Source organism: Mus musculus, chromosome 1, assembly GCF_000001635.26.
Source record: "Mus musculus strain C57BL/6J chromosome 1, GRCm38.p6 C57BL/6J".
Lineage (NCBI taxonomy): Eukaryota > Metazoa > Chordata > Mammalia > Rodentia > Muridae > Mus > Mus musculus.
In genome coordinates, this window is record NC_000067.6 from 37364491 (window position 1) to 37385097 (window position 20607).

The 20607-nt window shown below is 48.9% G+C and overlaps 1 protein-coding gene across 20 annotated transcripts in view; it reads left to right on the forward strand.

Annotated features, from left to right (window-relative positions):
* Nucleotides 1-20607, forward strand: part of Inpp4a (inositol polyphosphate-4-phosphatase, type I) — a 110914-nt gene that overhangs the window by 64664 nt on the left and 25643 nt on the right. For 2 of the 20 annotated variants that reach the window (NM_030266.4, XM_006496014.2), the window contains exons 6-18: nt 1673-1789; nt 2049-2128; nt 2380-2491; nt 3267-3357; nt 3787-3934; nt 4868-4998; nt 7212-7316; nt 7821-7929; nt 9782-9799; nt 13088-13271; nt 14351-14569; nt 15432-15570; nt 18849-18881. In NM_030266.4, the coding sequence (NP_084542.2) occupies nt 1673-1789; nt 2049-2128; nt 2380-2491; nt 3267-3357; nt 3787-3934; nt 4868-4998; nt 7212-7316; nt 7821-7929; nt 9782-9799; nt 13088-13271; nt 14351-14569; nt 15432-15570; nt 18849-18881 (1486 nt within the window). Of the gene's footprint in view, nt 1-1672; nt 1790-2048; nt 2129-2379; nt 2492-3266; nt 3358-3786; nt 3935-4726; nt 4999-7211; nt 7317-7820; nt 7930-9781; nt 9800-13087; nt 13272-14350; nt 14570-15431; nt 15688-18848; nt 18882-20607 lie in introns of those variants that run through there. The other 18 variants (NM_001290797.1, XM_006496008.2, XM_006496011.2 and 15 more) reach the window with 12 other exon arrangements.

Consider the following 20607-nt stretch of genomic DNA (forward strand, 5'->3'; position numbering starts at 1 on the left):
CTATGATTAGAGAATTCTGTTCATTCCCCAGTGCTTGGAAGGTGTTTACTGTTAGGCTGGGGCATGCCTGTATTCTTTATTAACTTTTATTTTTGCATTTTTTATGTTCTGTATTGTGTGCTTTTAAAAAATAATTTACATAGCTTTACTTAGTGAAGTTTACAATATCTTTTTAGATAGTTGAGCACATTATATGAGTTATGGTACAGGTCATAGGAGTTTCTGACATGGCATTTCACAGGGTTTTATTTGTAATATGAATAATTACCAAATCAAGCTTCATTTTAATTTTTATATTTCTATGCTTTATACATGAACTCATTAATACATAATTTTAATTCAACTTTTCCATTTTAGAAACTAGCCCCCTCTAAGTGAGGTTGCCTATGGTAGAAGCACTTGTTGAGCACAGGCCTCAGGCCAAGCAGTGTTGATTATTGGTACAAAACCTACAAGGACACAGCCCTTGCCCTCTAGCTTCCCAAGGATAAGGGGGCTGAAATACCCCTGATCATTTCATGCACCGGAAAGAAAGCCTGGGGACCATTAGGGTAGCAGGGTGGGGACACAGGAGCTATATCCCTTTAAGCAGGCTTCCTAGCCAGGACTTGACCTCAGGTCCAGGCAGAGGCCTGGTTCCGCATGTCTTGCAGGTAATGCTTGTGCTTCTAGTCTAGGACTGAACGTAGTATGTGGTGCCAGGTGATAGCAGAACATCATGGGATTTAAGAAATCACTAGATCTGCTTAGTGTGTGCAAGAAACTGATTTTGTAGGCTGAGCAAGGTGCTTGCGATACAGCACAGTAGCTAGCTTTGCAGGACTTCTGCAAGGAGGTCTTCTGCCTCTGACAGGTGTCTGGGGGAAGGATGCAGGATGACTTTAGTGGATGGAAGGAAGGAGTGAGTGGGGAGAACAGGTATGTGGGGAGAGAGGCTGGAGGTAGACTTTGTAGAAGGGTTTGTGGTCTCCTGGTCATTGCCTGCTCAACAAACAAGGGGGCACCAAAGCTGAATCCTAGACCTTTAGCCTGCTTTAACAGATTCCCAGGCATGAGAAAGGATGATGGGGGAAGGCTCATAGACCCCCTAGGAGGGGCTGCCCAGCAAGTACTGAGAGACTAGACCTAGAGCTGCTGAGAAGAGTATGTAGAGCTCTGAGGCAGAGCTGCCAGAAAATAGGTACCTTTGATCTAGAAACTAGACCCAGTCCTAAAAGAGGACAGCTCTCAAAAGGTCAGTTTTAATTATTCCAAACACAGGAGTCTAGAGATAATTACTGAACCCGTCCATTTCCTCTTTCCTCTGCCTTTGCATGAACCTGAAAGGAACACCCCTAAAGAACAGTCTAAAATATAGCACACCGAAACTGCACTGCAAGAACACCAATGGATGTTGACCGCAAACTCATTTCAGGTTCAGAAAGGTCCTCCTCTAGGAGCAAATCCTCTGCACAGCCTCTGCAGGAGCCTGCTTGTCCTGTCAGATTGGCGATGATCTTGCCAGGATAGATTTTCCTCTTTGGAGAGCAGAGTTCTTTGGTTCTTGTCTGGTGCTGCCATTAGTGTTTGTGTTGAACAGACAGTAAAAACGTTAATTTCCTCATTCTGAAAATGTTAGGACAGTTAAAAACAAGTCCTTAAAATAAAATCCAACTCTTGTTTTCTGTTCTAGGGAACCAACAACCCTATCTTTCTAAGCAGCATTGCCTTCTTTCAAGACTCCCTTATCAATCAGATGACCCAGATCAAGCTGTCTGTGTATGATGTCAAAGACAGATCTCAGGGAACAGTTAAGTATCGTGCAGTCGGGCAACAGTCTCTCTTCATTTAGAGTTGTGTTACAGTCCAAGCAGGATGGAGTTCACCACTGCCTTATGAATTAACCTGTGTGGAGACACACTTGTCTCTGGGAATTCTCTTCTGACCTTTGTCATGGGTTCACGAGGTGAGGGTGGGTCGGTTATAGGAACCACCGACTTCCCTGGATTGTGGTACGTGGGTCAGAGGGACGCCAAGCGTCCTTCTACTGATCTCCCTCTCTCCCCCAGATGTACTTACTGGGCTCTGGAACATTCGTGGTCAAAGATCTGCTCCAGGACAGGCATCACAGATTGCATCTGACACTGAGGTTGGTGTTGCCTTCATTCCTTGGAAAGGGTCTAAAGGTTTGCCCCTCCGTCCTCCCAGCAACTGTCTAGGGGAGGCAGTGGTGCCTGCCGAGGGGAGGTAAGATGGACCGCTTAGTGTGCCAGAAGGCCTGTCAGGATGCTTCCTTCCTTGCTGCTCCCAGGACCCTGGTGACTCAGGATGGCTGAGCTTTGCCTTAAGAAAAGCAGCTGAGCCAATGCAGTGCTTGTCAAGGCGCGATGCTTGTTGCAGGTCTGCAGAGAGTGACCGTGTCGGCAACATAACTGTGATCGGCTGGCAGATGGAGGAGAAGTCCGACCAGCAGCCCCCTGTGACCCGGTCTCTGGACACTGTCAATGGAAGGGTGAGTGGGAGCCTTTCTCATCTCCGTCAGAGGCATAGGAGCATTGATTATCTTCATACACATCTGTCTCAGTGAAGGGCAGGGCCTGCTGCTTGACGTTGCCTTCCATGGGACTCTCCGGGCTTTCTTGGGTATGACGCCAAGAGGAACGGAAGGGCTCCTGCTCTGCTGACCTGGAACTGGTCTCTGCTCCCTGAGCCACACCAGCCACTTCCATAGCACAGGGTTGAGAGCAGAGCATCTTTGCTAATGTATGTGGTGCAGAGCGGGAAGGTGTGGGCGAAGAGGTAATGAAGACCTATGCCTTCCATCACACCCTGCCAGTGACTGACTTTCCCAGTCACCTTCACACTCCCTCCCAGTCAGGACTGTCCCTGCCTATCTCCTGTCTCCTCATGTCCCACACAGTCTCTCACCCAGACAGTTACCAAACGAGAATTCCAACTTAAGAGCCAGTGCTGTTGAAGAAGCATTATAAAATGAGACCTCAGTTGCCAAAGTGTGCTCAGAGCACTTGCACTGAGGATGTTCTTGATGGCTGCTGCTCTTCTGTTTCATTTTGTGTACCACAACCCTGACACCCAAGGTGCAGTGACTCAGAAGACAGACAGACACTCAATGAAAAAAAGGCAGTATGAGGAAGGACATAAGTGTGTGTGCTAGTCAGCTGTGCACTGTGGACCAGCCCAGCGAGTGTGTGTGATACACAGGCTTATGTCTGCGGCCTTGATGGAGTCTCCACACCGTTCTTGTCCTTTTCTGTAATTTTTATCAGATGGTTCTGCCCGTTGATGAAAGCTTGACTGAGGCCTTGGGAATCCGATCCAAATATGCTTCTTTGCGAAAAGACAGCTTACTGAAAGCAGGTAAGCAGCTTCCTTTCATGTGACTGGCCACCCTTTACTCCCACCCACTTTGATTGGCACACTCATGCCCCAATTGGCACCTATCTGCTGTTCTTCATCAATATGGCATTTTCGGCAGTATGCAGAGCCAGAAATCCCTTGAGGAAGGGGCTCCATTTCACTCTTATTAGATATTGACTTTAGTGACTGACCATGTTCCTTGCTGTTCAGAGTTACTACCATCGTCTGACAGCAAGGAGTGTCAGGCACTGCTTGGAGGGGCTTGCTTTATGTGGGTTTGGGGTTTTGAGTTTTGTTGTTGCTGTTTGCTTGCTTATTAGTTCTCTTGGGAAAACAGGGCCATAGAGTCACTGAGGGCCCAAGGAGGAGCGGTGCAGTGGGTCTGCAGCCGTTTCACCCACAGCCTATCTTCTTGCATTCCCACCTCAGTGTTTGGTGGTGCCATCTGCCGCATGTACCGCTTCCCAACTACTGATGGTAACCACCTACGGATCCTGGAGCAGATGGCAGAGAGCGTCCTCTCCCTGCACGTGCCTCGGCAGTTTGTGAAGCTACTGCTGGAAGAAGATGCAGCCAGGTGAGGCCAAGTGGATGGACACTTACCACTCATGAGCACGTGCCTACGACAGGCTGAGTGCAGACCCAGGCTCTTCCCTTGCTGGCCCCATGGCCCCAGCCATCTGAAGCCTGTTTGCTCCTCTGACTTACAGTTTGGCGGGCAAGAATTTACGGGGCTGAGCTTGAAGCCCCAGAGGCTTGGCTAACATCAGCCTATCTTCCCTTCTTTCTCTCTCTTTTCCTTCTCATCCCTCCTGTTTGGAACCATAGAGATGAGAGCTCAGAGGATGGCCCTACAGAGTCCTCCCCTCCCACAGAGCCAATCTTTTATCCCGAGGTATATTTCTCAGTTCCAAAGAAGGCTGAGACTATTTCCTCTCTGTCTCAGACTGTGACCTCCACAGCTTTTTCTAAATCAGCATTAGTGATTAACATCATGTGTGTTACTGCTTCAAAGAGCTTCTTCATTGGGCAGGTGCTTTAGAGCCAGCTAAGGTGTTGGCAGCAACTGTACAGGCAGGGCTGACACCCAGTGTAGGCAGCAAGCATGCTCAGATGGGAGATGGGGCTCTCCAAGAAGTGTGAGACTGTCGCTGTGTTCTTGACATGGAAAGGAGGTTGTTGGGAAGAGGGTGGGGAGGTGAGTGGTTTCTCACATCTCCCGTCCTTCTCTTCTGGAGTAATGCATCGTTCCGCAGAGAACCAGACCAGTGCTGGAATGAGTGTTCAAGGTCACCAGGCAGAGCTCCTCCTCAGCTGCTTCTCTCCTCCCCACATTCGCTGCTGGCCTTGAGCATTTACCTTGGCTCCTGTAGTTTCTCTGCGTGCTTCCTGCGTGCACAGTGATCTCTCCCATCATCCTGTGAGGATGGCAGTGGCACTGCTGGCCTGGTCCTAACTGCAGGGAGGTGAGCCAGCCCTGTGGCCTGATGTGTGTGTGTTTTGCTTGCAGGGTATGTGAGTTGGAAGAGTTGGGGGAGCTGTCCCCTTGCTGGGAGAGCCTCCGGCGCCAGATTGTCACCCAGTATCAGACTATCATCCTCACCTACCAGGAGAATCTGACTGACCTCCATCAGTACAAAGGTGGGTGTGGCCCTGTCTTCCCAGGTTCCTGCATCTCCCACACTCTTAACCAGGCACTGAAGGCTTGGGATGCTCAGACTTTCTGATTATCTTGAGTGGGATTTTAAAAATAGATTCTCATGTAGGTGTGAATTCTTTCAACTCTGGGGTTTTCAGATCTTAATTGAAATGATAAATCAGTGAATTCTGGTGTTATCTCCTAAAACAATCCCTGTGAAATGAGGTCGAAGTGAAGCGGTTTCAGGTTACCTTGGCCGCGTGGGTTCTTCTCCTCACACCACTGAAAACCAACAGATATGGACTGTTTGCCTGAAGCAAAGCAGTTTCCTAGTTTTAATATTCAATGCCATTTTAAAGGAAGGTGTAAGTTGTCAGAGTGCAGTTTGCTATTTTAAACTCAAGAGAAAGTGAGGTTTAGACACCTCAACTTTCTTTTTTCTTTCTTCTTTTTCCTTTTTCCCAGGCTGGAGTCTGTGAGGGGTGGGGGTGTAAAGCCCAGGGCTTAGTGCATGCTAGGAGAATGCCCTTCTTGAAGATGATATTTGGTTTTCAAACTATGCAATTTCTTTTTAACCCATTTTCTTTCTATTCCAAATGGGATAGGTTTTTTTTGTTTGTTTGTTTAATTGTTTTAGTCTTTGAAAGTACTCTTTTTTTTCTCTTTCTTTTTCTCCCCCCCCCCCCCCCCCCAGACAGGGTTTCTCTGTATAGCCCTGGCTGTCCTGAAACTCACTCTGTAGACCAGGCTGGCCTCAAACTCAGAAATCCTCCTGCCTCTGCCTCCCAAGTGCTGGGATTAAAGGTGTGCGCCACCACTGCCCGGCTTCTTTTTTTTGACCTTTCTTTCTTTCTTTTTTTTTTTTTTTTCTTATAGCTTATTTATTTTGGAAAGATTTATTTTTGAGATTATAATATAAATATATTTCTTCCTTTCCTCCTTCCCTTTCATTTTGTTTTTTGTTTGTTTTTCTTTTTTGCTTTATTTATGTATATGAATGCCTTGTCCTTCTGCCTGTCTGCAAAGCAGAAGAGGGCATCAGATTCCATTATAGCTGGTTCTGAGTCACCACTTAGATGCTAGGAATTGAATTTAGGACCTCTGGCAGATCAACTAGTGTTTGTAACCACTGAGCCATGTCTCCAGCCCCACTCCTTTTTTTCAGAGTAGTCTTTACCTTTGGTTTCTTTCCTTCTATATACTGATTTGTCAGTTTGAGGGAAATCTGTGATTTTCACAGACAATATAGGAACTTGTTCATAAACTTAGCAAGATACTGGTATGTGGGACTGGTTCAAGCTTGAGCAAGTCCAAGCGCAGCATTGCCTGAGGGGTTGAAGCACCTGCCCATGCTGGAGATGCTCCCGAGAAAGTGTGGAACCCATGCAAGCCAGAGTTTTCTAGGCTAGAGCTTTCCAAATGTCAGAAGCATCCAGCTATTCTGAGACTCTCAGCTAAACACAGGCCTTGGCTATATTTCTTACAGTGACCAAGACAGGCACAGTGCAAGTCCGAAAGTCACAGTGTGGCTTCCAGACTCCGGTAGGCAGGACACAGTTGCTGTCTGCCACCTCATTTAGCTCTGGATTCTGATTCTAGAGATGAGGCTGTGGCTGCTGATCACATCCTCTGACCTCTCTAGGCCCAAGCATGTGTGAGGGAACTTACTGAAATGGATTGGAAAGTGCAGTCAGTGAGTGCCATGGAGGCCGACTCAAGGTGAGATGCAGGCCTTCTCTTCATTTCAGAGTGAGAGGAGCTGTTCCAGGAAGGCCAGTTTCGAGGCTCTGGGATGATAGCAGTCTATAGAGCTGGCAGGCAGTCTCTGACGTGGTCCACCACTTTCTGTGCTGGTGGCCGTCTGTAGAGCTGGCAGGCAATGTCTGAGGTGGTCCACTGGCTTTTTGTGGTGGTGGCACCACCCCATCTACAGTCATATCTGTGTAGCATGTCTTTCTGAGCTGAGTTACAGGAGGAGTGGCCTCACCACCACTCTAGCCTTCTACAAGCTGATGATCTCTGGCTCTGCTCAGCAGAGAGCATTCAGAGTCAGTCCCCTGCTGCGAACTGTCCTCCAGCCTACTGTCCTAAGTGACACTCAGTCTACCAGACCTTTGTTGAGACAGGCCTGCTTCCGTGTAGCTGCACCTCTGGGTGCTTGCTTAGGTGCGCATGGTGCATACTGATGGGGCTGCTCTCTTGTTTTATTTCTTAGGTCCTTCCTTTAAAGCAAGCAGTTTGAAAGCAGATAAAAAGTTAGAATTTGTTCCCACAAACCTGCACATACAACGGATGCGAGTTCAAGATGATGGAGGCTCAGGTACTTGCTTTTCTCACCCCATTGCTGGGTTGTGATCTGCTTCTTTCTTCCTGTATACTTGGTCTTTGAGTTGCCCTATATCTGGCCCATTTTTCCTGTATGCTGAGCAGCAAGAGTGTGTCTGTCTGTCTGTCCGTCCCTCCCTCCCTTCTCCAATACCCAAGGACCTTTGAAATTTTTCAGTTACAAAGTCCAACCCCCTTTCTTAGATATCTCAGCTTCCTTTTGTTTTTCTGGCAGAAAGTTGCCGGTCATTGACTCTTTCCTGAGAAGGGAGGAAGTGGGCATTTAGCATCCCAGGTAGCGGCTCTACCTTTCGGCTTTCTTACTGAATAGTTAGTGCTGGATTCAGCAAGCCCTCTTTCAGCCTCTGGATGTAGGATTAGGAAGCCAGAGGCTGTTTACATGTGGGCTATAGGTCCCACAATGCTATCCATGCTGCCATAGCTGGCTTGTCTGTAGGCCTGACCCCAGAGTAACGGAGGAAAGCTTTCTGTTGCTCAGATCAGAACTACGATGTCGTCACTATTGGAGCCCCAGCAGCACACTGCCAAGGTTTTAAGTCAGGAGGTCTTCGAAAAAAGCTGCACAAGTTTGAAGAGGCCAAGAAACAGTAAGTGAAGGAGGGTATCTGTGGTCCTCGTATTGCTGTGTCCGACATTTGTGAGTTAAAACGAGAATCAAACGGAACTGCAAAAGCATCCAGCCATCTGATCTGCTTCTGCGTGGCTGGAGGAGCTGCCTCAGGGACCCTGTGCTGCTCTGTGTGTGTGTGGCTGAGGGGAGGGAGTGGTGAGGCGCCTGGCCACTAGTCTAGTCTTTCCAGGGAGCTGCTTCAGGCGGCCACCCGCGTGCAGTGCCTGAGAGCTCAGCTCCTCTGAAGTCTCTGGGCAGTTGGAGCACCAGGCTTGGAAAGCCTCTGACAAACTGTACTTTCAAGGATCATTTCTGTAGTTCCTAAAGCCCCCAGCACTCTGTGTCCTTTCCTAAAGGACAGCAGTGGCAAGTGTTCCCACTACTAAAAGGATCTAGAGGGTTGTCAATTCTGTCCTGAGCAAGAAACTGCCAGAGAGGCAGGGTGAGGAAAGGCTTCCCAGTTGAAGCATTCCTTGGGTATCTATCATCCAGAATGTCACCTGGCAAAATGTAAATGTGATCAGAGGGTATGAGTGTAAAAATGAGCAGGGTGACAGTCTTGTGAGGTCCTTGGGCTGAGTGTGCAGTGGGAAGCACTGGCAAGGAGACTGTGCTCAGAGTCTGACTGAGCCTCTATGGAGCACGCATGTGTGTCAGGTAAGGGAGAGAGAACAGAGCAGGTCACTGACCCCAGAAGGGGCAAGGCGGCAGGTGGGTGAGCACAGAGGCTGTCAAGTGCGAGGGGTTAAGACCAAGTGTTACCAGGAGGCCTCAGCAAGATGTGCCTTTGATCTGAGAGTGGAATGCTTTTTGAGATAGGAAGCAAAGGTCCAGAGACTCCCAGAGACTCCTACATGGTGACAGGTAGAAGCAGGTGGAGGAGGGTCCTAGCATGAGTGGGTGTTGATTGATTATTGTCCGGTTCTGCTGCTGTGGCCAGAGTGAGGGTACTGCACCACTGGGTCAGGATGCTGGACAGTTAGACCAGGGGCCCATGAGGAGCCTGTGGAGTCAGGAAGGCAGGTCAGAGTGCCACTGATGTCAGCGGTGCCAGAGACGGAGCAGGAAGCAGAAAAGGACATCTCAGAGTGCTTGCCCTTCCAGTGTGTGTCACCTAGCCTGGATATGGGGAGGAGAAGCAGGGAAAAGCTGGGCACAGTAAAGCCATTTCAGCATGTTAGTGAGTCTATCAGGCAGCCCTGACTCCTTCCTACAGAGCAGACAGCCCCGTGCTCAGGCTTTCCTTACTGTTCACGTCCACAGCATCCTAGGGAGCAGGAAGAAGAGTAAATTTTCCATCATAGTTAGTGTGTGTGGGAAGAGTGAGTGTGTGAGGTGACATGGCTTCCTGACAGAGAAAGTCCATTCGTTCTAGGTGACCAGTCAGGAGGCCACCTGGTTGTCCCTTGTGTGTGAAAGGTGGCAGCTTTGATACTAGATAACTTTACATTTTGGCTTGAGAGCTGGTTTCCCAATGCCTCTGTGGTCTTTCAGGTATTCTCATGGATATTATTAACATAGCAGTGGTGTCACAAGCCCACCTTTGCAGCAGTTTGTGCTCTCTGAGCTTTCCTTCACATGCAGACACATGTTCTGGGCCCCAGTGGGATGTCCCTGGGGCTTGAGCACAGGCCGCAGACTCACTCCAGGGAATAAGTATTTTAGACTCATAAGTTTGCTTATTCCTGTAGTCATGGCCTCAACAAATTACATCCAAGTATTTAGAGAGAGAAAAAAAAATGCCAGTCAGCCTTTAAATTGTGCTTTGCCTGTGGTATTTGCTAACAATCGCTAATGCTTCATTTGGTTTTTTTTTTTTTTTTCTTTAGCAGTTTTGAGGAGTGTTGGTGAGTTTTCTGTCTGTGGAGAGAGTGTACGTTGATTCTTGCTCTTGTGTAGAGAAAGCCTGTGCTGTCCTTCATCTGGGGTGGCTCCATCCCATTTGCCTCGTGGCTCCCAGTCAGCAGAGCTCTTCCTTCCAGCTGCAATGTTCTTTGATAATGAATAGCCATTCTGCCATCTGCAGCCTCCTTTATGGCCTGACAGCATTTTCTTCCTGCACTCAGTGGACACAGGGCCCAGTTTGCCTCCTCGAAGGATGCAGAAGAGCTCACTGAGAGCCCTGGGTGCCAGGGCATCACATCAGCCCCTTGGTACATTCAGTGCACACACCTTTACACAGTGAGCTGTCTTACCCATCCAAGGCCATTTGGGAACCTTTTTTTGTTTTCAATACCTGGTAGGCAAAGCTTTATCCCCACATGCTACCTCAGCCATTTTAACATTTTTTTTCTTTTGAGACAGGGCTCGCTAAGTATCCCCAAGTTGGCCTTGAACTTATCCTACAGCCAAGGCTTTTCTCTGTAATCCTCCTGCCTCGGTCCTTAGTAGCCAGGAATACAGACTGTGTATTCATCAGGCCCAGTTCACTCAGGCCCAGCACGAGCCTTTGAGTTTTCACTTTCCCTCTGTGATGGAGCCAGTTTACATTTTGTAATACTTTTGTACTGTGCTGATTTTAATGATGGTGATGTTAAGGTCAGTTTTTCCCATTGGGCAGCAGAGCAAGAGCTGAGTGGCCTTTTCCTCCAGAGAGTTACATGGGAGCCAGAAGCCACCATGTCTGTCTAGGATCTCCTCATTAGTCCCAGACTGGGAAACCAGCAACTCATCAGGAGAGGCCCCATGGCCCTGTGGCAAATGCTGCTAGGGCTGGGCCTAGACCCTCACTGACATACTAGGGCTCTGCTGGAAACACAATGTCAGGAAGCCTGAGTCCTCACAAACACACCCAAGAAGAAGCTTCGCCAGCTTTCCCTTGTGGGGTCCCTTCCCTGAAGTCCCGAGGGAGGGAAGACAGCATCTGGGAAGGACGCTACTCACACTTCATCCTCCACAGCCCCTCAGAATATTATCCCTGTTCCCTCCTTGGGCTTTCTGAACGGAGGCTCACTCCTTCCCATAGCAGGAGGAGTCAGATGCCTAAGGTCTGAGGGATGAGCAGCAAGTGGAGCATGGAGAGCCAAGGGCTCTTGGTAAATGTCAACCCAGGTGCTTCATGTGCACTGTATCTGGAAAGTTCATCAGGTTCCATGTTAACTGAAGACTCTAAATCTTCCATGCCTCGGGAAGGGTTTGGTTACTCCTATGATTCCACTCTCTTCTCCAGGGAACCAAGCTCCCAAGACAGCCGGGAACCTTCTAGCCTGGGAGAAGGGGGCAAACAAATCTCAAAGATTTGATCCAACCCTAGGGGTGGTGGACCTGGTTCCGTGGGACTCTCCACTAGCAGCCTTACTCTCTGTATCCAGAGCAAGTGCACATTAGGCACTGCACTCTGATACTCATGTGGCTAGGTGCTTAGCCCGTGGCCTCCACTGTGTGTATGGATGGGTCAGCAGACCCTGGATGGGAGTCTAACATGAAGCCTAAGCATCACACATAGGCCATTGCCTCCTGAGCTGTTGCAGGAAGAGCTGGGAGTAGAACACAGAGTCCCCTCCCACAGAGGCCTGTGTACCGCAAGGCAGCATAACCTCTGCACCCCTTTGTGCGGCTCCTGATTTTGGAGTTAAGTACGTGCATGTATGCATTCCTGATGTTCCCAAGAGCAGTTCTTTGAACTTGCCAACTTGTACTGCCAATTTCAATGTACTTCCATGTGCCAATCCTGTGGCTGTTGTCGTAACAGAGTGTGCACAGCCATGGACATATGCAACAGTAGATCTACACACAGCACATAGTCCATGTAGACTCTCAAGGCTGAGGACCAGAAAGAATAGATTCTATTTTTTAAATTCTTCTTCAAAATGTATTTCCAAGACCTGATTGTCCCAAGCGACAGCTATTCATTTGGGAGAGAGATTGCAGATTGGAAAGTAGCTTCTGCGGGCGGTGCTGTGGAATGATGCTTGTGCTGCCCAGGCTCAGTCGCCATCTGCTGCATGGGCTTCTGCAGACCCATCGTGTCCGCTGTGGTGTGTGGGCTTGTGGCGGTGGTGGTTCTCTCTGGGGCAGTTTGGTTTGTGGTGTTTGCATGTTTGCCCTGTAGTCCAGAAAGACAAAGGGGAGTGGTGTTTTCTTCCTGACTTGCTTCTGGGCCTCCCTGGAGAGGTCTCGGGTGACTCTCATCTCCAGCAAGTGAGGTAGGGTGTGATGAGAGTCACCCTCTGCTCTCCACGGTGCCCCTTCTCCCTGGCACTCAAGGCCAGCCCTTCGTTTCAGAAGGGAGAGCATTCCCTCCCTTGTCCTCACATCCCAGAATCACCACTCCTGCATTGGTGACTTTTATGTCTCATTTTCTCAAGCATTCTCAGATGGTCTCAAAAACAACTTTATAATGCTTGATTGATTGGGACCTGAGCTAAGAGACATAAGCTTATCTGCCACCTCAGATGGCCACACATGCTGGCCCGCCTGTGAAGCCAGGGCATATGGAGTTGGCCCCTCACAGGCTCCTGATTACCTGGGCAGCAGCTGGCCTGGCCCTTTGACATCTGGTTCCCAGACACATCTACAGTGCTGCACAGTGGTGAGGAGGTGGGCGGGAGGAGGGGCTGTAGTTTGAGAGGCATTGAGTTGTTGGGCCTGCCTCTGGCTGGCTCAGCCTCAGCTTTCTCTAATGCAGTGTTGTCAGCATAAGGAAGGCCTGAAACAGGAGAGAGAAAGGAACCTGTTGTTGGGAACTTGCTCAAGTTAATACATGGGAGGACTATGTGAGGCTGCTTACAGGAAGTCTGAAGGCCCTGTTGACCAAATGGAGAAGTTTACACATATATGTCCGTTAGACTATGGTAGTTGTAAGCAGACCCCAGATCTGAAGGACTGATTATAAGTTACTGAAGTTCCTAGGTAAGATCCCAGCATTGGGTAATTATTATAGTGATATTCCAAGGTATTTATACACATACATGTACATTTATATAGTAAATTAAAGACACGTACAGGTACAAGTACACATAAAAGTCTTAGTCTTATATACATTTTACACTTCTCTTTAGATAAAAAAGGATCTTCTAAGATTGACCTTTGCCCATCAGTGATTAAACTTACCAAGAAAACCCCTCTATTTTAGGGAGAGTTGTGGGTGGCTTGGATGACTTGGAGAGCCCCTTAGGACCTGTTGTTCCTTTTAGTACATCTTCTAGTGGCCAGTCCATCATCTACATACCACAGGACATCACCCGAGCCAAGGAGATCATTGCCCAGATCAACACCCTAAAAACCCAGGTCAGCTACTACGCGGAACGGCTCTCAAGGGCTGCGAAGGACAGGTCAGCTACTGGCCTTGAGAGGACTCTCGCCATCTTGGCAGACAAGGTAGGAGGGGCTGCCCAGTTGCGTGTGGGTTGGAGAGGTCTCTTACATTTCTAGAAGCTACTAGACCACCCAGGGTAACCCGGAAGTGCCCAGAGCCAAATGGAGAGCCATTGTGGTGACCTTGAAAACTTTTCTTTTAAATCCATAAAGTTGTAGGGAAGTCTGTGACTTGCTTGTAGTTGGAGCCCCGATTGTAGCTTTAGGCCAATGGGTTGATGCGTCTTCCAGCAAGTAAATTTGCATTCACTTTCCTGGGACTCACACAGACTACAGCTTCTGTAGTGACATCTTAGTCAGCACCTATAGAGCAATTATTCAGTCATAAGAAATGAGCAGTATAACCTTATTGGCTTATATATAATTAATTTTAAAAGTTCTGTTTAACCACAACTCAATCCTGACTTAAAAATTACATAAACATGTCTGCATACTGAGAGAGTGGCTGAGCCGCCTTTGACGCTTGGTACTCTTTCCCTTCAGACACATTCCCACTGCACCTCCCCACCCACACCTGTCTTGCTGCTGGGTGCTGTTGTTCCTGCTCAGAATGTGTTATATTCTTCACATGGGTCCCCACAGACCAGGGCCACTGGGAAAGGAAGTGATAGTTCCTAGCAGTAAAGCTAGGAACAGCCGAGCTCCCGCTGCAGTCTCCAAGGCGAGAGAGAGTGGTGATGCCAGGAGCCCAGTTGAACCAAAGTAATGTGTGATCCCTGGGAACCACCCCCAGGGGCTAGGCACAGTGCACCCTGTTGCCAAGGCTGGAAATGAGCCCTTTTCTCCAGTGATGTAGGGTCAAAGTCAAGCAGAGCCAGAAAATGACACATAGGATTCTTTAGCCCCTTCTAATCTTCCTTGACCCCTTCTGGGATAAACAGGTCTCAAGCAGCCCCCATGTGCTCTAGTCTTGCAGGAAAGTTCTTGCTGAGATTGTCCCATGTTGCCTTTGTATTTAGATACCCTTGAGAATGCTTCTTAGCAGGCTGCATGGAACAGGATGGGTGGGAGGAACTTAGCCTTTGCCTCCCCCCTTCTGCAAGAGAGCACACTGAGCAGCCCTGGTTTGTGTGAACCTGCAGACTCGGCAGTTGGTGACTGTCTGTGACTGTAAGCTGCTGGCCAACTCCATCCATGGGCTGAATGCAGCTCGGCCCGACTACATCGCTTCCAAGGCCTCCCCTACCTCGACTGAGGAGGAGCAGGTGATGCTTCGGAATGACCAGGACACCCTGATGGCCAGGTGGGCGGGGAGAAGCAGCCGGTCTTCCCTGCAGGTGGACTGGCATGAGGAGGAGTGGGTGAGTCTGCTGCCCCTGCCTGGGGTCCTGCTGCTGAACTATAGACCTTCCCTCCCAGAGTGCCAGCTCCTTTGTTAGCAAGCTCCAGGTCTGCTTCTCAGGTGGCTTTGGGCTACTTGATATTGAGGTTGACTGTTTTCAGACCATAGTGTGTGTAAACTGTACGTGATCTTGCTGGGAGCCAGGCCTCTCCCCTTACTCAGCCCCTGCTCGTCCTTCACCTGTTAGGACTCTTTGTTGTTTGAACGCAGAGGCTCAGGTACCCAGGCTGCCTCTGCCCCTGACATTATGTCACTGCATGGTTCCAGTGTGGGCCTAGAGCTGGATCCTTGTCTCTCTAGGAAAGGTCACATCCTACAACCTGTTGTCGTTAGTTGGGGTTACACCTCAGAGGCGTCCTGGGAAGCACTGAATTATTAATTGGCAGCAGAGTGCTCCACCAGCCCTGGCAGCCTGTGCTCTGTGTGGGTTTCTGCAGCTCCTCCCAGCCTGCCCTCTCTTCCTTCAGGCCCCACCCCCTACCCAGCTGTTTCCATTACTGTCCATCAGAAGGAAACGGCAGCCTTTGTGATGGTTGTAGGTAGCCCGCAGTGGAGGAGGCAGGGCTGACCTCTTAGTGCTCTGTGGACTGTCAGGTGAGGCCTATCTGGAAGGCCATCTGTCTTCCAGAGTGGACAGAGGATGTCTGCCAGGCTTTCAGTCAGTGACCACAAGGCTGCAAGTTGCCTTCAAAAAGCATTTCTGACTTGAATGGCCACTTGGGCGTCATTGGGCTGGGACTCGGGGAGAGATGGAGGCAGGCTTGTTCTGTTGTTAGTCTTCTGTTGCACAATCTGACCCAGACAGTCTTGTTGGTTTGAAGGAGAAAGTGTGGCTGAATGTGGACAAGAGCCTGGAGTGCATCATTCAGCGGGTGGACAAGCTGCTGCAGAAGGAGCGTCTGCATGGGGAGGGCTGCGAGGATGCTTTCCCCTGTTCGAGCACCTGCTCCAGCAAGAAAGGTAACCGGGACAGCCAAGCCTACTGGATCCGACCGGAGGACCCCTTGTGTGACGCCCCCTCCTCGACATGCCCCTCCTCCATGCCCACTGCCGCATGCCATCCTCATTCAAGCACACGTGCGTATGCATCCACGCTTCCCACGCAGCCTCAGCCCGTGCCGCCTCACCTCCGTGTGTCTGTGTCTCTGACTCCATGTGTGCCTCCCCAGTGCAGACTTTAGGGAGGGCTGGCAGGCAGCGCGGGGCTGGGGGTTCCACACACATGTAGCACATAGGCAGGGTAGGGGCTCCTGTCTTCCCATGCAGCCAGAGCCAACTGAATCTGCATCACCACCATGCGCAGATGGTGCCCCCCTCCTGGGCTACAGTGCCACTGTGGGAGGTCTTCTCAGGTTTGTAAGCTGACCTGAGAAGCTGATGGTGGCTGATGCAGATGCCTCTGTGATGTTACTTTGGTTGTGTTGGGATGGGTAGACTGACTTTTGAAAAGCAAGCTTTGTAGGAACTCTGCTGGGTGAGGGTATTTGCAGCCCCTCAGGCTCTCATTGGCTGGCATACTCTTACCAGCAGGAGCATGGCGCCTAGTGTCTTGTAACTCAGTTACATGGTACATAAGCTAGATTGACCAGTTTGACAGTGGAGAGTGGAGAGTACAGAGCAATGCCACGCAGCAGCACACTTCACAAAGTGAAGGGCGTGGTGAACATGGGCCTCAGAACAGCCCAGATGCTGAGGACTGGTGTGCCTAAACAAATGGCTGCCTGGCCCTCCTCTATGGTGCCTCTCACCCTTTCCTATAAGAGCCGGAGAATACTTGGGTCAAGTTGTCTGAGCCCTGGCTCAGCACCCAGCTCCTGCCTCCCTCTCATCTCCATGGGGACCATCAAGCTAAGTCCAGCCAAAGTGTGCAGGCCGGGCTTTGTGTGATGAAGGAGTCTCAGTTAGACATCGACCATGGAGTTCAGTAGTGTGTCTTCGAACGCAGTCATGTGACTTCATCAGTCTCTTGATAAATCTCTGTGTGACATGTCCTTTGCCTCTCATCTGTCTGCAATGTCTACGTCACCTACTTTCCATCTCAGGGAGCAGGGGTTACAGCTGTCACCTTCCCAAGCCTGTGATAGACTCATGGAACTAGCTTGTGTTTGCTTTCTTCTTATCTTCCTGTTTAATTTTTTTTTCTCACAGTTCATTACTTACTTCTCTCTAATATGAACTTTTTGTAGGTCTAGGGATGTAGTTAGATGGTAGACCATTTGCCTACCACGAATGAGTGGTAAGGGCTACTTCAGGACTGAAGGAGAAGAAATATATATGACTTTTTTTGTAACTTAAAATATTTTCTGCAGATGAGGAAAATGGTTAGATATTTTAAAATTTAGGAGCTAGTATGTTATATGATAAGGCTGTTTGTCTTTGTAACTCACGTGTCCAGGGTGCTTGTCCCAGTTAAGGTTTCTATGATGGTGACAAAACACCATGACCAAAAGGAACCTGAGGAGGACGGGGTAATTTCAGCTCATAGCTCACAGCCCATCAGCCAAAAAAGTCATGGCAGGAACTGAAGACAAGAACCTAGAGGCAGAAAACTATAAAGAGTCCATGCCGAATACTTCTTACTGGCTAGCTCAGCCTGCATTCTTATATACCTGCCCAGGACCACCTGCTCTGGAGTGGCACCAACCACACTGGGCTGGGCCCTCCCATGTCATTCACTAATTAAGAACATGCACTACAGGCTTGCTGACAGGTTAGCCTGGTGGGAAAATTTTCTCAATTGCTGAATTGTTAACCCAAGATCTATGTACAACCCCATCCTCTTGTAACCCTAAGATTACTACTGAATTGTTAAGATGGGATCATCCCAAGCCTCACGTACCCCTGAGACCACATGCTGAAATTTGTAAGTGAATGGGGAGAAAGTTCATAGTGGTTATCAGATCTCAAAGGACTCCATGATTGAAGATTACAGTTGGGAGCCACTGATCCGAGACTGCCTGAGGAGCCTCATTTCTCCCCTGGGGCTGGAAAGCTATGTTTTACTAAACTGAGTAAACTCTCCCAGGAATGGTCCCACCCTGCTGTTTGAGATCACCACAGGCACTCACAGGCTCCCAAACTCTCCTCCTCATTCATAGACCAGAGTCCTGATAATTAAAGTGTGTAGTTTTCAAGGCGTGGGATAATTCTCATTAGCCAGACAGAGGCTTAAGAATTGCTGACTGCATTGTTTCACACCCATAGGGCCCCTGTCAACTGGTGGTCTCGGGTCTGGCCGAGTTTTTGAGTTCCAAGAGGTTTTACGTTTCCTTTCCCTCCTGTCAGCTTCATGAGTCATGCCCAAACACAGCAGAGAAAGGACCCCGACTCCCTCCCTCCTGACAGCCTCCTGAACTCTTTCTGTCCACCCTTGGGAGTCTAAAGCCACCTCATTTCAGTTTCCTACAGACAGCCTCTGAACTGAAGTTCACACACAAAATGAAATAGAAATCTACTCCTTTGATGCCTTTTCAAGCTCTCTTTTCTCAGATGGCATGTCCATTTAACTAGGAATTTTAGCATTTTAAAGGGAAATGTGAAATTAAAACTATGCACATCCCAGTAAGACTCAGCAAAAGCGAACTAGAATCAAAATGGGTACTCTTTGAAGACCTTGATAGCCTGCCTGGAGGGACAGCCTGGCTGGAACAGTTTCCTATTTGGAGCCATCTTTCAAATGGTATAGGTTTTACATTTAGTTTAGTTGCCTCTTTGAAGGTTCTTTCTGTGTATGGTTTGAATCGTTGGGCCTTACCAGTTTAGAGCTCAGCAGTAGATCCTGAGCTCTGGGTTCCTCAGTCAGTCAGGGCAGTGGGCTCCACAGTTGGCAATGCATGCTAGGTTGGTTAGTTTCTCTCATTGATGTTGTAAGCTAGCATGGGGCTCCATTTCTGCATCATCATCAGTGTGGCATCTGGCATTGTGTGTTGTCAGCGTGGCATCTGTGACATTGTGTGTGTTGGCTCAATCATCTTGAAGATCATTTTATGTTGAAGTTTTAGCAACATGGATATTGACTCTGGTGAATAACTTGTTCACTACTGAGAGGGCTCAGTTGCTCCCAGCAGCAGGAATGCCCTTGGGAAACTGGGTAAGAGGCCTGAGCCCCGGGGCCTCTTCTCCATGTGCTGAACCACCTTGCTGCAAGCTGCTAATGCAGTAGCTCTGAGACTGAGCTGCTCATGTTTGAACTGTGTGCTGCTCCTTAATCATCCCTGTTGCCCTCCATTTCTGTGCAGATTGCAGCCCCCCTCCTGAAGAGTCCAGTCCAGGTACGTGCTTTGCGTTCAAGGTTCCTGCTGCTGTCTTTTAAATGCTCAGGTAGTGCTTGTAGCTCAATTATCAGAGGTTGTTGTGTGTTCCTGTAGTTAGGAGACTATTTCAGCACTTCCTTTGTTTGAGGTGGGACTGGGGACTATGCCTGAAATGGCCACCAGGCACGCTGTGCTTTTCCTCTGCGCCCTGAAACCTATGTACTTGGTTTATTTCTGAGTGCACTGGGCTCCCTGTGGTGGGCGATCTGATTTAGAAAGCTCCGTGTTTGTAGATATTCCTTGTACACTCATTGAACTTTTGCACGAAGCTCTTGAAAGCACAATTGGATGATTCGTGTCCACTGGGAATGTGGTGGTGCAGCTTCCTATGGCAGCTTCTGAATGCGACACAGCTTTAGAACTCTTATCAGACATTGGGTTGGGTCTTAGTTGGGATTATTGTTGAAAATGAAATCTTTCTGCTACATTTCCCTGGAGAACTTAAGGCCCCTGATTCTACCTCAGGGGTTTGCGAACTTCATTCTTGAGCTAAATCCTGGCCATAGCCTGCATTATAACATTATATTTATTGTCTATCACCTGTTTTCAGTTAGTGCTGCGGAGACTTTTTGGTTCTCCTGTTCTATAAAGACTACGGTAGATGCACCAAGCCCTGATCTAGTTCCTGACAGGCTTCCTATATACAGCTTGTGGTTTTCTCACAGTGTGCATGCGCCTTTCTCCCCAAACACATTTTTACTTAAAAATCAGCTATATGATCATACCAAAGACTGCATGTTTCTGAGTAGGTATAAGATGGAAAGACAGCTGTGTTACATCTAGAGCACAGCAAGTGATGGGCACAGGATTTACAGAGAGCCATTTCTGCCCACTGGCATGGTGTGCACCAAGCCAGTGTCCAACCAGCTCATCCTTCCTCCCCGTTTGCTTCGTAGTCCTTGTTCTCCAAACATCAGTGTAGCCACCTTGAGTGGGTCTTAGATCCCGGGGTCATGGAGGAGCTTTGGGGTCACTCAGCCTTAGTGGATGCAAAGCTAACCCTGCTCTTGACTTGCCTGGTGTCTGACTCAGCCAGAGCCTTCAGATAGTGGGTTTCACAGAGCCTCAGTGATGTGGTAGTCTGGGGCCCACGGCCAGTAGTGAGCCTGTGGTGGGAGTTCAGGCTTTTTCTCCACTCTGGTTTCTGTCAGCACTCAGAAGATGCCTGGTTTGTGGAACTCTTATCCTCTTGGGAAGCACTGGCAGCTTTTCCACAATTGATGTTAGAAATGGTTCCCTGCCAGCAGTCCTGTACTGCATATTTCATCTGTATTAAACACACACAGTCCAGAGGCTGGAGACATTGATTCTTTGATAGGAGTAAAGTGCTCACTGTGCACTCAAGAGGATCTGAGTAAAAAGCCAGGAGTGGCAGAGCATGTCTCTAAGCCCAGCACTGGGGAGGAAGGTCAGAAGGTCAGGCAGTTAGTGTGCATCAGGCTCACGGAGAGAGTAAGGGGCTGGGGGTAATAGAGAGGATGATGAACATCAACTTCTGATTTCTACCTGTGCACAAATGGATGCTCACACCTACATGTGAGGACATAGATGCATATACTACACAAGCATATAGACAAACATACAGACACATACTCTGTCTCTCATTCCTTGTTCATACTAATGGGTTAATTTTTTTTTTTTAAAGCAGCCTGTAGGTGGAAAGAGCACTTGAAGCTGCTACCTA